We start from the raw sequence: 16,135 nt of genomic DNA, 5'->3' as shown, positions 1-16,135 counted from the left end.
TCATCAGTTTGTCAATTCCAAGTCCTACAAGGTATGCTGACACATTTTGTGGAACTTAGTAACATTGTGAAGAGACATTAGGGAAGAGCTGCAGGCAATCTGTTCAAACGCAGCAAGAGATGCCTCTGTTCAAGTGGGAGAACATTGAGGTAAACCCCTGTCAAAGATCAACTTGGGGGCACTCGCTATACCAGATGCCAAGGTTCTTCAAAAGCTAAAATAACCCAGAAACTGAGTCCAAAGGTGGGAACCAAAATGAGGCCTAAGCAATTAAGGGTGTGCTCAGAACAGCCTGTGTATAGGCGGATCTGCCCTCTACCTCTTCCCCAACCCTGAGACCCTGTGAGGTGCCCAGGACTGAGGGCAATAAAATCATATTAGATGTGCTCCTCACTGCCAAGGAGTCAACTGCCTGTGCTTAGAGTCGTCAAAGTGAAGGTAAAGAGGACCATGGCGGGTCTTACAGGTTATCTGATGTTTTCCAGATGACATTCTTGAGCAGGTCGTAAGACAAATGGGTATCTTTGCCTGAAGTGAAACTAGCTTGCTACTCTATCAGAATATACCACAAGAGTCAAAGATAATAAGGGCTGTCATGACAAATATGAATGCCAACATGTTAGCAGGGAATCACACAAAGAGACTCTGAAAGGAATATAAACCACAGTGACCTTGAAATTAGGCAGCATGCTGGAGTGGCAGTGTGGAGTAGCAAACACTAATTAATGACCAAATGCTTGAGGTCCCTGCTCTCAGAACCAGGCAATAAGGGCCACAGATAGTCTAGGGTGTCCTCTGAATACAGCAGCTGAGGATGTTTGGAGCATGCAAGGGAGTGGAGTGTGGGAAACCCTGTGAGGACATGTCCAGCCCAGGCCTGGGGGAGACTTCGCACTGTCACTGTTGAGCAGGTGCACACGTGCTCTGTTCTGAGCCACAGCTCCTCCTCAGAGGCTTGCTCAGACTCTGTTACAGAGGTCCCAGAGGAGCAACCCCTGAATCTGTGTCAGGACGAACTGGTTTTATTCCATGATACTCTGGGGGCTTCTCTGGGCATAGCTAGTGCAGAACATAGTGTGTGTGTGTGGGGGGGTGGTGTTTGTCTTCCAGCCATCCATTCAGATCCTTTCCCTATGGCCTTCCTGACCTTGACAGTGTCTCTAACCCTGTGTGCCCTTGTTTGTTCCCAGAGCCCAAGCTGGTGTTTGCCAAGGAGCAGCAGACACACAGCGAGGTGAAATCAGAGGCAGGGGCCAGAGCCACACTGAGCTGTGAGGTGGCCCAGGCCCAGACGGAGGTGACCTGGTTCAAGGACGGGAAGAAGCTGAGCTCCAGCTCTAAGGTTCGAGTGGAGGCCTCTGGCTGTGAGAGGAGGCTGGTGGTGCAGCAGGCGGGCAAGGCGGATGCTGGGGAGTACAGCTGCGAGGCCGGGGGACAGAAGGTCTCCTTCCGTCTGGACATCACAGGTGGGTGTCATTGTGTTCAGAATAGAGATGCAGCCCATCACCGCATCTTATCTGGTCCTCACAGCCCTGCCTTTGATCCTTTTATTCCTCTACTGTCCCCTGCCCTCCACTCTGAGGACAGAGCCCCTTTCTTATGTGTTCTGATGTCCCCTGTCCCAGTCCATGTCCCTGTTCCCCTCTATCTCCTTCCTCATCACCAGTTCTGTTGGGCGGGCTCCTTTAGGTGGAAGAGCTGTTAAACCTCCAGTTCTCAGGAAAGGGCCCTTGTTTGGCTGGGGCTTGAGTGGACCTTCCTGCAGTTCCGAGTCCCCGTGGGCTGTCAGTGTTCTGCCCTGAGGTTCAGGAACCTACTCTTCCTGTTACTAGCCTTGGAGTCCTGGTAGTTCAGCTGTAGCCTGTTGCCATGGTGTTTGTCTGGATTTGGTTACCTCTGTACCCGCCTAGCTGTACTTGTCTTTAGCTGTGGCCCTTGACACACCCACACATCCCAAGCACACGGCCTTTCATGTGTAACTTTTGGTTGAGGCTCTGCTAAACCATCTTGGTCTCCTCCCACAGCCACCCTGACTTTTGCCTGGAGTGTTTTGGCCCCCAGGCTATCTTCCCAGGCAGCCTCTATGGACTTCCAGTCCCATCCCTGCTCAGGCCAGTCATATTCTGGGGTGCTAGCTGCCTACTCTTCCATAGCATTCTGGCCTGTGGACTGAAGTCATCCTGGAGGGCAGGACTCCTGGGTTCTTGGTTGGGACAGTACTGGCGATGATGACCCTTAGGAGACCTAATGTCCTTGCTGGCTAAACAGAGGGGCAGCAGCTAGCACTCACTATTGTTGGAGAGTCATGTGTGTGGGGTCCTTACTTTCATGCCTACCTACTTCTCCTCAGAACCAGAGCCCGAGTCCCAAGTTCCAGAGAAACCCAGCTGCAGGGAGCCTCTGGTGGTCAAGGAACACGAGAACATTGTCCTGACTGCCACGCTGGCTGCACACTCCGTGGCTGCTGTGACTTGGCTCAAAGATGGTGTGGAGATTCGCCGTAGTAAGCGGCACGAGGCCACCAGCCTGGGTGATACCCACACCCTTACCGTGAGAGGTGCACAGGTGCTGGACAGTGCCATCTACAGCTGCCGTGTTGGCAGGGAAGGTCAGGACTTCGTGGTGCAGGTGGAAGGTAAGCAGAGGTTGGGGCCGGGAGTCTGGATCTCCTCCAGAGTCCCTCTCTCTGCCCCAAAGTCTAGTAGGCAGTGTCCCACAGCGGCCCCAGGATGGGGCTCAGGACACATGGCCAGCTGCACAGGGCCGACACCTTCTTCTGCCCTCAGAGGTGGCCACCAAGTTCACTAAACCCCTGGAGCCCGTGGAAGGGGAACTGGGTGGCACCGTGAAGCTGGTCTGTGAGCTGAGCCCGGAGCAGGCTGAGGTGGTGTGGCTCTGTGGGAGCACGCAGCTGCGGGAGGGCAAGCGCTTCCGGATGACGTCTGAAGGGTCTAGGCGCACACTGACCATGTCCGGCCTCCGAGAGGATGATGCAGAGGAGTATGTGTGTGAGAGTCGTGATGACCGAACCAGTGCACGGCTCACTGTCAAAGGTACCCGTGGGCGAGCTAAGGTAGCTTCCTGGGGGAGCGGTCCTTCCGTGTGCCTGTCTTGGGTGTGTCTCTGCAGGGCCACTCCCACGGCCCCCTAAGAAGACTTTCCCTCTACAGTTCCCCGAGTGGTCAAGTTTACATCTGGGTTGAGCGCTGTGGTTGCAGAGGAGGGCCAGGAGGCCACCTTTCAGTGTGTCGTGTCCCCCAGCGGGGCAGCAGTCACGTGGTACAAGGATGGCGCCCAGCTGCTACCCAGTGAGAAGTTTATCATGGCACAGAGTGGGGCCACCTGTAGCTTGACCATCTTGGGATTGACCCTGGAGGATGCAGGCCAAGTTACAGCAGAGGCTGAGGGCGCCTCATCTTCTGCCACCCTCCGGGTCCGAGGTAAGCCGGGAGCTGGCAGGACTCTCAAGCTGTCCGGTGGTTCCTTGCAATTGGTGCCTTTCCTTCCATGGGAACTGATGAGGCAGCCCCATGTTGCTCACTCATGTTGGGCTGATCTGGTTGGCCTTGGGGGACATGAACTCTTGTCAGCTATGGACAGAGGTGATTTGGTGGGGGCGGGTAGGCACTGTCTCTTCAAGTGTACTTGGCAGGGGCAGGGAATAAGACTTTCTGGAGGAAGTGGTCTTTGGTTGAGTCTGCAATGGCAAAGCAGGAGGGAGGCTGTGCTCAAAAATCTCAAAAGCAGGAGGAATGGCTTCGAGGGACAGGGTTTTATTTGAAGAAGCAGCAGGTGTGGCAGGCTCTTGAGTGTAGGAGTAATGAAGATGGGTGGACCTCCCGGAAGAGGGGGAATTATCGGACAGCAAGGCCCACACTGGAGCCTTTGTCCTTCCCATATATCTTAACGTGAGCAAGTGTCCTGGGGCCTTATTAAAGGGCGGACAATGGGACAGTGGCTGAGGGGTTGTGGAGCGGCCCTGCTCAGATGCTGAGGATGACTCTTGATGGTATCTGGCCATTGTTAGGAGTTCGGCACAGTTGATTGGAGCAGGGCAGCTTGTGAGGGGGGATGGGATTGAAGACGAAACAGCCTTAGCTCCCTCCGTACAATGCACCTATGTAAGGTGTGCAGTTTGGGCCTGTCCTGCTTGAAGGTGCTCATGTGGTGGGGGCTCTCTGGCCTAGACTCAGCTTGGCTCAAGGGCCCGAGTAGGCCCCGAGTAGGCTCTCCACTCTTCTGTCTCAGAGGCACCAGTCCTCTTCAAAAAGAAGCTTGAGCCCCAGACGGTGGAGGAGAAGAGCTCTGTGACGCTGGAGGTGGAGCTGACGCGGCCCTGGCCTGAGGTGAAGTGGACACGGAACGCTGCAGTCCTGGCACCCAGCGAGAATGTGGAGATCCACGCGGAGGGAGCTCGGCACCGCCTGGTGCTGCGCAGCGTGGGCTTTGCTGACCGTGGCTTCTTTGGCTGTGAGACACCGGATGACAAGACCCAGGCCAAGCTCAATGTAGAAAGTAAGCCTGGTGTTGGGACCTCAGAGGAAGAGGGGGACTCCCCCAGAAGTGGGAGGTGTGGCTTTGAGGAGGGGTGGGGTTTCCTTTTGGGGAGGTAGGCAGTCACCCCGGTTCTGGCAAGTGGATCCAAGGAAAGAAGACATGGAGGAGGATGCAGCGGGTCAGGCCTGGGGGTCAGCTGCAGTTGAGGTAGAGCTGGGTGGAGGTGGTGACTGGGGTGAACACCTGGGCGCTTACTCTGCTCTGTAGCCTCTGGGGCTACAGAGTCTGAGTCCTGGCTGGTTGGAGGGTCTCAGTTTCCTAGCTCACCGGAGTCTGTCCGACAGTGCGGCAGGTCCGGCTGGTTCGAGGTTTGCAGGCTGTGGAGGCTAAGGAACAGGGCACGGCCTCCATGGATGTGGAGTTGTCCCATGCTGATGTGGAGGGCAGCTGGACCCGCGATGGCCTGAGACTTCAGCCTGGGCCCACATGCCATCTGGCTGTACAAGGCCCTGTCCACATCCTCACACTCTCAGCACTGAGGCCACAGGACAGCGGGCTAGTGGCCTTCAGGGCTGAGGGCGTGCACACGTCTGCGCAGCTCATAGTCACTGGTGAGTAGGCGAAGGCTTGCAGCCCCTCTCCAGAGCACACCTATTTCATTTCCCTAAGTGGTCCAGGGAGGCAAATGGGACCGGGGGAAAGTGGAAACCCCACTGTGTGACTACACTTAGCTCACCTAATCAGAAAGTGTCTTCTAGCTCCATGTCTTCCTTCCCCATCTCCTGTGTTAGAGTTGCCGGTGAGCTTCACCCGACTACTACAGGATGTCATGGCTACCCAGAAAGAGAAGGTGACCCTGGAGTGTGAGTTGTCACGGCCAGTGGATGTGCGCTGGCTGAAGGTATTTCTCTCTCCTCTCTGCTTTTCCCTGTGGACATCCAGGAAACGAACCCCCCTTCTCCTGAGCCCCTCTAGTGCCTGACTGGTCGTCCTCTCTGCCCCACAGGATGGTGTGGAGCTGCGGGCAGGCAAGACCATGGGCATAGTGGCCCAAGGAACCTGCAGGAGTCTCGTTATTTACCGATGTGAGATTGGGGATCAGGGTGTCTATGTGTGTGATGCTTCTGATGCCCAGACCTCGGCTTCTCTGAAGGTGCAGGGTGAGTACTGCTCAGGGAGGGCCGGGAAAGTTGGCAGATGTGAGCAGTGCCTCTGCTTCCCCAAGCCTGGCTGCAAGCTGGTGGATGTGCTGGGAGTACCCTTCGCTTCCGGGCATGCCAGCTGTCTGAGTGTTCTGTTGCTGTGAAGAGACACCATGACCACGGCAACTCTTATAAAGGAAAGCTTTTAATTAGGGCTGGCTTATAGGTCAGAGGTTTAGCTCACTGTCATCACGGCGGGAAGTATGGTAGGGCACAGCAGGCATGGTGTTGGAGAAGTAGCTTGAGAGTTCTACATCCGGGTCCACAGGCAGCAGGAAAAAGGAGACACTGGACCTGGAATGAGCATTTGAAACCCCAAAGTTCACCCCCAGTGACACACTTCCTCCAACAAGGCCACACCTCCTAATGCCTCTCTCTGAGCATTCAAATATATGGGCCTATGGGGGCCATTGTTGTTCAAACCTCCACAACAGCCCTCTGTCCCTTCCTCCAGGCCGCAATGTTCAGATTATGAAGCCACTGGAGGATGTGGAGGTGATGGAGAAAGAGGGTGCCACCTTCTCCTGTGAGGTGTCCCATGATGAGGTTCCCGGCCTGTGGTTCCGAGAAGCCAGCAAGCTACGGCCCAGTGACAACGTGCGCATCCGGCAGGAAGGTAAGTGGGCAGGAGGGCTGGAGAGCAGCATGGGCGGGTTTCCCAGGCTGCTCTCCCCTCTCTCAGCAGGACTGAGTGTCCTTTGTCTCCAGGGAGGACATACACTCTTATCTTCCGGAGAGTGCTGGCAGAAGATGCAGGGGAGATCAAATTTGTAGCTGAAAATGCAGAATCAAGAGCCCACCTCCGAGTGAAAGGTGAGGAGGAAAGAGGCGAGGACAGGCACTGGACCTGGTGAGCTGGGCCTTACACACAGCTGGCCTACCACAGGCCTGGGATGCGTTAGGACCCACCACCACCACCACCACCACTACCACCACCACTACCACCACCACCACAGGGCAGCAATGACTCATCAAGAGGCTAGAGTATGGTCTCCTCAGCGGCAAGAGGAGGTGCAAGGACTCCAAGCTCCACTTTGCTGGTGGTCAGTTGTACCCAGAAGATTGTAGATTAGCTCTGGGTGGGACACTTGACTTGGTGGCCTGCTAGCCTGGTGGAAGGCATGGCAGCTGGCTTGGAGCAGAGGTCAGTCTCTTGGCTCCTTGGAGGTTGCTAAGGCAAAGCTTCCATCCAGGCCTCCATCCTGACCCCACCCAACTATGTCCACAGAACTGCCCGTGACCCTCCTGCGCCCATTGCGGGACAAGATTGCCATGGAAAAACACCGTGGTGTGCTTGAGTGCCAGGTGTCGCGGGCCAGTGCCCAGGTGCGGTGGTTCAAGGGCCGAGTTGAGCTGCAGCCTGGGCCCAAGTATGAGGTGGTCAGCGATGGCCTTTACCGCAAGCTGGTCATCAATGACGTGCAGCCTGAGGACGAGGATACCTACACCTGTGATGCCGGTGATGTCAAGACCAGTGCCCAGTTCTTTGTGGAAGGTTAGGGATAAAGGGGTGGACAGTCCTCCTGGGTTTCTGGGGGGGAGGATTTGTAGTTTCTGTGGCTTGTTCTGGAGATTCTGGAGGCTGTCACCTCTGAAAGGGGTCTGAGTGGGGACACCCGGGCAGCTGGGGAGGGATGCTTAGCTACATGGTAGAGAGAGATAAGAAGGAACAGACAGCTTGTAGGATGAGGAGACTGGTTCCTCTTGGAGGGTTTCACTGGTGACCGGCTCCTCGTCCACAGAGCAATCCATCACTATTGTGCGAGGCCTGCAGGACATGACAGTCATGGAGCCCGCCCCAGCCTGGTTTGAATGTGAGACCTCCATCCCCTCCGTGAGGCCACCCAAGTGGCTCCTTGGTAAGACTGTGCTCCAGGCAGGAGCAAATGTGGGCCTGGAACAAGACGGTACTGTGCACCGGCTGACGCTACACAAGACCTACTCCACCATGACCGGCACCGTGCACTTCACCATCGGCAAGTCCCGCTCCTCTGCCCAGCTCGTTGTCTCAGGTTAGCGAACGGTATGGGGCAAAGCTGAAGATGGACACAGCTCAGAGATGCGGGTGACCATAGTTCAGGGCCGTGGGTGGACATGGCTTGGGGCAGGACACAGGTGGCCCACGTCAAAGCAATCATGCTTGGGCTCAAGGCTGTGGGTGGACGGAGTGTGGAGCAGAACATGGACACCATGGACCTAGGAGGAGCTGGCATTGGGGATATGGATATGGTCAGAGGCCTGACAAGTAGGATGTAGGCACTCAGGCAGGGCAGGGTTTGGGGCCAGGGCAGCATGGCGCAGTGTGTGTTGGCTGAGACAGAGGTGTGTGCGGGCAGGGAGGGGCATGTGCAGCACACCCTCAAAGGAGGTGGCCAGGCACATTGTTAGGGATGTCGATGCAAATGGCTTGGCGCCTAGGTTGGGCAGGGTGGTCTGGTTTCTTGTGGCTCCCAGCCCTGCCTTTTCATTGTTTTCTCTAGACATTCCTGTGGTATTGACGCGGCCCCTGGAACCCAAAGCAGGGCGTGAGCTGCAGTCGGTAGTCCTGTCTTGTGACTTCAGGCCGGCCCCCAAGGCTGTTCAGTGGTACAAGGAGGACACACCTCTGGCCCCGTCAGAAAAGTTCAAGATGGTGCTGGAGGGCCAGATGGCAGAGCTGCGCATACTCCGTCTCACTCCAACCGATGCTGGGGTCTATCGGTGCCAGGCGGGCAGTGCCCAGAGCAGTGCCGAGGTTACTGTGGAAGGTAGAGAGCTGGGAAGGAGGGGAGGGCAGGGGACCCCACTCCAGGGCGGGGGGTGGCTGATAGTACAGTGCTGAGGTGCTGGTGTGTACCTTGCAGCTCGGGAGGTGACAGTGACTCAGCCACCGCAGGATGCTGAAGCCATGGAGGAAGGCCGGGTCTGCTTCTCCTGTGAGCTGTCCCATAAGGACGAGGACATCGAATGGTCACTCAATGGGGTGCCCCTGTACAATGACAGCTTCCACGAGATCAGCCATGAGGGCCGTCTCCACACACTGGTGCTGAAGAGTGTCCGGCAGGCTGACACAGGCACCGTTCGTGCCACCTCCCCCAAGGTGTCAGTTTCTGCCCGGCTAGTGGTCAGAGGTGAGAAGTCCTGTGGAGTCTGTGGGGTGCCCTCCCTCTGGTGGGCACAGGTTCCCCTCACCAGCCCATGCCATTCCTCCAGCAAAGCCGGTGGTGTTCCTGAAAGCACTGGATGACACATCTGCAGAAGAGCGTGGCACGCTGACCCTGCAATGCGAAGTCTCAGACCCTGAGGCACGTGTGGTTTGGCGCAAAGATGGCGTGGAGCTGGGCCCCAGTGACAAGTATGACTTTGTACATAAGGCAGGCACGCGGGGCCTCACGGTACATGAGCTGAGCCATGAGGATGCTGGATTGTACACCTGCCACGTGGGCAGTGAGGAGACCCGGTCCAGGGTCAGTGTGCATGGTGAGTGGCCAGGGCTCTTGGCAGGATGGCGGTCTCAGGGTTTCTGTTGCCGTGAAGAGACACCATGACCACGGCAACTCTTTTTTTTTTTTTTTTTTTTTTTTACGAGACAGGGTTTCTCTGTATTGTTTTGGAGGCTGTCGGTCCAGCCTGGACTTGAACTCACAGAGATCCGCCTGCCTCTGCCTCCCGAGTGCTGGGATTAAAGGCGTGCGCCACCACCGCCCGGCGACCACGGCAACTCTTATAAAGGAAAACATTTAATTGGGGCTGGCTTGCAGTTTCAGAGGTTTAGTCCATTATCTTCATGGTGGGGCATGATGGCATGCAGTAGGCACACATGGTGACGGAGAAGTGGCTGAGAGTTCTGTCTTTTGATCCGCAGGCAGTAGAAGCAACTGTGTACTGGGCATAGCTTGAGCATATGAGGCCTCAAAGCCCGCCCGCCCCCACAGTGACACACTTCCTCCGACAAGGCCACACCTCCTAATAGTGCCATTCCATATGGGGGGCATTTTCTTTCAAACCACCACAATGGTGCTAGGCCTTCTTCTATCCAGAGGCTCCAGGCTGCTCTTCAAGACTGAAAGGCTGTTCTGTGTATCCAGGAGGCCCCAGAGAAGCTGTCTGTAGCACATGGGGATTAACGTAGCCCTTTGAGGTCCAGGGGCAGGCAGATGGTCTAAGGAACCTTTGTCTACAGAGCCTCACAGTATGGGGCTGGTATTGATCCGTTCAGATCCCAGACATTTGATCTGTACCATGTGTTGGGATGGAGAGGAAATCGGCCAGGCATGTGTGGGACACTAGAGGTGTGACCAGGACCTGTAAAGGGCTCCCAGGCCAACGGCGGGTGTCCTGTCCTGCAGGTGCAAAGGCCTACATGCCATCTATGCTCGCATTCTTCACAGAGCCCCACAAAGTCCCTAGGCTCATAGCTGCTGCCCCACACAGCACTGTATTAAAGAGGTAGGTCCCTCTGAGAACACCTCTCTCAGCTTGGCCAGCCTGTCCTGACTCAGGTCTGGCATACTGACCAGGAGGAGATGGGTGGGCAGCCTGTTCATTCATGATCCCTCCAGGGCTCTGTGACAGCCTTATGGGAAGGGAGCACAGTGAGATTTTCATAGGTCTAAACTTGCTCTCTCTAGAAGGGGATCGCTTATGGGCTTCCTGTCCCCTCTCCTGGTGTCACAAGATGGTTAGAGATGTAAAGGAACCTCCTCCTCCCAACCACTTTGATCGTAGCTCATAGCTGTCAATCATGCAAACACTAGGCCATGCCAGCTCGAAGCTAGGATTTTGGTGCCAATTTGGTAATGCACTCTTTGCCACCATGTGTGGAGCTGGGGACAGTGGGAAACTGGGCCCTTCAGTGTAACCCAACCTTTCCCATTGCCTGGCATGGGATATCACTGTTCCCTGAGGTTGACACCTGTGGACTGACTGGTGACCTGTTTCTTATGTCCCACAGATCTGCACGTGGGCATCACCAAGAGGTTAAAGACAGTGGAGGTGCTGGAGGGAGAGAGCTGCAGCTTTGAGTGTGTCTTGTCCCACGAGAGTGACAGTGACCTAGCAGTGTGGACAGTCGGCGGGAAGACAGTGGGTAGTTCTGGCCATTTTCGGGCCACTCGCCAGGGCCGCAAATACATTCTGACAGTCAAAGATGCTGCGCTCAGCGATGCAGGGGAGGTGGTCTTCTCAGTAATGGGGCTCACATCCAAGGCCTCGCTCATCATCAGAGGTGGGTGTTGTGTCTGGGGCCAGGGGCCTGACACTGTGAACTGGGAGCACTGTTGAGCTGCTTCTAGGGACTGTCTACCCATGCATCTGCTGGGGTCCTGGGGGAAATTTCCATTATTGAAGGGAGTCATATTTCTGTCTGAGCACCTGAATTTCTAGAGCGAGTCTAGAATTCTGGTCTCTCACCCATGGGCTGGCTGCTCTCAGTGCAGGCAGCTTACTCAGTCAGTCTGACACTTAAGTTGAGGCCAGGGAGGCTGGGAAGTAGCCTCTGATGTCTTGAATCTTGTGTTTTTGCCTCACAAACTTGGTGCTCATGGGTGGATCTCCACAGGGTCCAGCCAAGCTGTGACCATACCCTTGCATGAGCCTTGAATGAGGTGCCCTTATAGCCCCTACTTCCTAGGTCTCACCGTCACCGTGAGGGCTTCCAGCACTTCAAAGTCTTGAGCCACTAGGGGTCTAAGGTCCCAGGAGTCAAGGGTTATAGGTTCTGTGGTTTTGATCTCTAGAGAATGCATGTTCCCAAATGCCTGTCTTGTCTTCATCCTGGCCCATGACTGAGGCTATTTCTGAGGGGTTGTTGCAGTGGCTATGTGGCCAAGGCCATAGCTAGCTCTGTGGCCAATGGTGTGCCTCACTGGAGCCATCTCTACTTATTTCAGAGAGGCCAGTGGAGATCACAAAGCCCTTGGAGGATCAGCGGACAACGCTTGGGGAACACGTGACACTAAGCTGTGAGCTGTCGAGGGCCGGCACCTCCGTGCGCTGGCTGAAAGATGGGAAGGCCATCCGCAAGAGTCAGAAGTACGACCTGCTCAGCGAAGGCACCCGGGCTGTGCTGGTTGTCCGAAAGGCCTCACTCAAGGATTCTGGAGAGTACACTTGTGAAACAGAAGCTTCCAAAAGCACTGCCAAGATCCTCGTGGAAGGTAAGCACATGACTCTATCAGTCTCCCCTGCAGCATGGCCTGGAACCACCCCCAGGACCTCAGTGGAGGTACCGGCTCAGGTCAGCCTGTGTGCTCAGGTTGTGGAGACAGAGCCTGCGTGGTGAGAGGAGCTTTATGCCCCATCCCTGCCTGTTTTGTCTCTTACCCAGAAAAGGCAAACCGCTTCACGGAGGAGCTGGCTGACCTGCAGGTGGAAGAGAAGGGCACGGCTGTGTTCACGTGCAAGACAGAGCACCCAGCATCTGTCGTGACATGGCGCAAGGGCCTCCTGGAGCTGCGTGCCTCAGGGAAGCATGCCCCCAGCCAGGATGGCTTGACCCTGAAGCTCACCATCAATGCCCTGGAGAGGACAGACAGTGACACCTACAGCTGTGACATTGGCCAAGCCCGGACCCAGGCCCGGCTGCTCGTCCACGGTGAGGCAGCCCTCACTTGCATGCTGCTTTTGGCTCCTTCGTGGGTGCTCTGGTCTGCTTTATCTGAAGTAGACTCTGGAGGCTCAGAAGTGGTTAGTCATCAGGACTCTGCTTGTTCTATACCAGCCCAGCCTGAGTTTCTCTATGTCTAAGGGAAGAGCAGATCGCCTGGGCACCTCAGGCTTCCCTAGTGTGACTGTCTGTGAAGGAGCTAACTGGCTGCTTTCATTTATATAGTGGGCGCTTTCTGTGTGTTCTCACGGCATCCAGGCCTGTGCCGAGTCCCAGGGTACGTGCTCTGTGTGCGTGCATACATGGTGTATCAGTTATTGCAGAGGGACAGCTTACCCTGTTTGTTAGTAACTAAGGAGCCTCATGTGTTCTCAGTGGAGAACCGACCATCAGTGGGACCGATATTTATAGTGTCGGTTTAGAAATGCTGGAGACAATTGTTAAAGAACATTTGGCCTATTGGGAATGAAAGGCATTGAAATGGAAACCCAGGGTGCATTTCAGAGCAAGGAGGTATAGAGAGAGACAGGCTGGCACGAGCTGCTTGGGTACAGAGCTCAGTGTTCCTCAGACACAGGACAGGAGCTGGTGTCTGTGGTTTGTGGGGGTGTCCCTGCTGGGCAGACATCTGTCCAGGATGTCTGTTCTGAGTTGCTGCAGAGTTCAAGAAGGTCAAAGGCAAATTTTGATACTATCTGTGCATATGGACAAGACATGGGAAGCATGAAGTGTACATGGGACAAGAGGGGATCTCTTTAGGCCCCCAAGAAAGTGTTTGTGTGTACCAGGTGGGGTTTTGTCAGGTTTGACAGGAATGATCTCTGCAGAACTCACAGCACAGCTTGTTGTTGTTTTGTTTGTTTGCTATTTGCTTTCTCTATTTGTTCTCACTTGTGAAGCGCAATTCCCCTCCAATACACAGCATGATATTGTCCTCTCAGGTTTGTAGAGAAGGAAAATGGTGACCAGCCTGGTCAATAGGGATGTGTCACAGTATCAGAACAGAGATGACCCTGGCCTCCAGACCACAGCCTTCACTTGGTTTTGCAATCCTGGGGTGGAGTCCAGCATGCCATTTACTGGAAACCCCTCCTGAAGTCTGTCTTCAGGGAATAACATTGACAAACCTCCGCATTGATGATTAGAAGTAACGAAGGCTACCTCCCCTATATTTTCGAGTTCTGCATCTTCAGATTTAGACTGTCAGGATGATAAAAACATGCAGAAAAAGAAACTGTGTGGCTAGAGAGATGTCCCAGTTGTCAAAGCATTTGCTGTGCCACCAGCAAGCACATGGACTCAAGTTTGGATCCCCTAGAGCCCGAGGAAATGCAGGTGCTTGGGAAAGAGGAGACAGAGATCACAGAGCAATCTGGCTACCAAGACTGGTCATATAAGTGAGCTCTGGGCTTGATTGAGAGACCCTGCCTCATTGAATAGATGGAAGAGCTATTAGGAAGATTCCTGACATCAACCTGGAGCCTCTACATATGTGTGAACATGCACAATATGTGCTTCCACACATGCAAACATGCATGCACACACATGCATACTGTACACACAAATGGGAAGGAAAAGAAAATATGGCTGTGATGAACAAAGGCTTTCTTCCTTGTCACTGTTCCCTAAAAATTGCAGTGTAATATTCCACCAAGTACTTCCATTGTATTGGCTATTAAAGACCAGTTATTAAAAGTGTACCAACAGACGTATGCAGAGTATGAATACTTCACCATTTCTTATATGGGACTTGAGTGCCCTCAGAATTGGGTATCTGTGGGATTCCAGATGAACTCTCCATCAAGACTATGGGAGGTAGAGGTAGGAGGAGCAGAGGTTCAAGATCATAGCAAGTTCAGGGCTAGCCTAGGGTTTCATGAGACTGTCTGAAAAAAGAAACTCAGTAAAATGTAGACTTTAAGTGTAAACTGTACATATGCCTGTTGGTAGAATAGAGTCATTCTTTGTGTGACAGTCTACTGATCAGAGTCCTTTCTCTCTCTGCCATCCAGTATTATGGTCTTTCGAGTGGAATCCTACCTCCAAGGTGTTTGTGGGTGCAATTGTGTATGTGCAGGATCCGTGTCTGTCTACCATTCTCCTCCTTCTTCTTCTGAGACAGGATTTCTCTGTGTAGCCCTGTCTGTCCTGGAACTCGCTCTGTAGACCAGGCTGGCCTCAAACTCACAGAGATCAGCTGGCTTCTGCCTCCTGAGTGCTGGGATTAAAGGCGTGTGCCACCAACGCCCAGCAACTTTACCATATTTAATTTAACAACAACAAAATATTTCTAGGAATTTACATGTTCTATCACATGCATCTGTGTCCAGATGCAAGTCTATTCATGTGAGTGTAGGTACCTGAGGAGGTTAGAAGCCTTGTATCCTCTGGAGCTAGAGTTATAGGTGGCTGTGAGCCATCTGATGCAGGTGCTAGAAATTGAACTTGGGTCTTGTGGAAGAGTAGTACATAACATGAAGCTACCCCTCCAGCCTTCAATTTAAATTTTAGTGTAGGCATGAGTCTCTGGTTTTTTGTTTGTTTGTTTTTGGTTTTGGGTTTTGTTTTTGGTTTTTGGTTTTTGGTTTTTCTAGACAGGGTGTCTCTGTATTGCTTTGGAGGCTGTCTTGGAACTTGCTTTGTAGACCAGGCAGAAATCCACCTGCCTCTGCCTCCCGAGTGCACCACCAATGCCCGGCTTCTCTGTGTTATTTTAATCTATTCAATTAATACATATTTATATCTGTCTGTGAGACACAGTGTGATAACTGGGTATGTGTTTGGCAGCATGTAGTGATCTGATCAGGCTACCGGGCATTTCCATAGTTGAGTCGTCATCATTTCTGTATGTTGTGAGACTTCAAGCTCTCCCTCGAGGTCTTTGAAATATAAGTGAGCTAAGTCGGGCACAGGAGGACACATACCACAAATTCGTCATGTTTGTGGATGCTGAAACTCCATCTCACAGAAGCAGAGAGGAGAATGGAAGGGACCAGATGGGGAGGGAACAGGAAGGCTGGAGTTGGTTGAGTCTGCACCAGGGGGGCTAACTGTCGCCACTTTTGCATCCATTATTCATCTGTCAATGTGAGGTTGACTGCAGTATGAATTGTGCTGTACTATGGTGAGCACTGCTGGTGTAAGCAGTTTTGGGCGCAGGCAGATTATCTGTTGGCAAGCCCAGCTCGGTATGAAGGGCAGGAGAGGGTACATGAGCTTCAGCAGGCTATGGATCCTCCACCATCTTAACAAAAGGATGTCAGAGGGAGCTGTAGGTTTGGGGTTCAGAGGTTTATCTACAGAGGACTATATTGCTCAGCTCTGCTTATGGCCCCATCTAGGGCTTTGAGTGAGTTGGTTCTCTTGGCAGCTAGACAAGCCTGGCCGTAGGCTGCAGGAGTTCTGATGTGACTTTTGCTTAGCAGGCCAGAAAGTGCGCATTACTGAGGACCTAGAGGATACAGCCGTGCAGGAGGGCTCTTCTGCCAAGTTCTGCTGCCGTATCTCCCCTGCTGACTACAGCCCTGTGCACTGGTTCCTGGATAAGACCCCCTTGCACAGCAATGAGTTGAATGAGATCACTGTCCAGCCTGGAGGCTACCATGTGCTCACTCTGCGACAGCTGGCACTCAAGGACTCAGGCACTGTCTACTTTGAGGCGGGTGATCAGCGGACCTCGGCTGCCCTGCGGGTGACTGGTGGGTTTTGTGTCTAAGGGCCATCCATGATGGGGACACTACATGGCCTAGAGGAGCCTTGAAGAGGGGCAGATGACAGCTCTTTCTGAGCTCTACTTGGTGCACAGTGTGGTCCTGGGGCTCATGGAGAAGATTAGATGTCAATGGCAAGG

At 53.9% G+C, this 16,135-nt stretch overlaps 1 protein-coding gene across 7 annotated transcripts in view; it reads left to right on the top strand.

Moving 5' to 3' along the window:
• Positions 1-16,135, top strand: part of Obscn (obscurin, cytoskeletal calmodulin and titin-interacting RhoGEF) — a 139,489-nt gene that overhangs the window by 53,149 nt on the left and 70,205 nt on the right. For all 7 annotated transcript variants that reach the window (XM_040748725.1, XM_040748724.1, XM_040748723.1 and 4 more), the window contains 19 exons: positions 1,191-1,466; positions 2,351-2,635; positions 2,787-3,053; positions 3,171-3,440; positions 4,249-4,515; positions 4,842-5,108; positions 5,289-5,398; positions 5,504-5,657; positions 6,154-6,315; positions 6,408-6,512; positions 6,928-7,194; positions 7,442-7,711; positions 8,180-8,446; positions 8,543-8,809; positions 8,892-9,158; positions 10,633-10,905; positions 11,570-11,836; positions 12,007-12,273; positions 15,711-15,983. In XM_040748725.1, coding sequence (XP_040604659.1) covers positions 1,191-1,466; positions 2,351-2,635; positions 2,787-3,053; positions 3,171-3,440; positions 4,249-4,515; positions 4,842-5,108; positions 5,289-5,398; positions 5,504-5,657; positions 6,154-6,315; positions 6,408-6,512; positions 6,928-7,194; positions 7,442-7,711; positions 8,180-8,446; positions 8,543-8,809; positions 8,892-9,158; positions 10,633-10,905; positions 11,570-11,836; positions 12,007-12,273; positions 15,711-15,983 — 4,581 coding nt within the window. The remainder of the gene's footprint in view (positions 1-1,190; positions 1,467-2,350; positions 2,636-2,786; positions 3,054-3,170; positions 3,441-4,248; positions 4,516-4,841; positions 5,109-5,288; positions 5,399-5,503; positions 5,658-6,153; positions 6,316-6,407; positions 6,513-6,927; positions 7,195-7,441; positions 7,712-8,179; positions 8,447-8,542; positions 8,810-8,891; positions 9,159-10,632; positions 10,906-11,569; positions 11,837-12,006; positions 12,274-15,710; positions 15,984-16,135) is intronic.

Source organism: Mesocricetus auratus, unplaced genomic scaffold (genome assembly GCF_017639785.1).
Source record: "Mesocricetus auratus isolate SY011 unplaced genomic scaffold, BCM_Maur_2.0 Super-Scaffold_100007, whole genome shotgun sequence".
Taxonomy (NCBI): Eukaryota; Metazoa; Chordata; class Mammalia; order Rodentia; family Cricetidae; genus Mesocricetus; species Mesocricetus auratus.
Note: the sequence above shows the minus strand (reverse complement) of the source record. Positions and strands in the feature narration are given on the sequence as shown.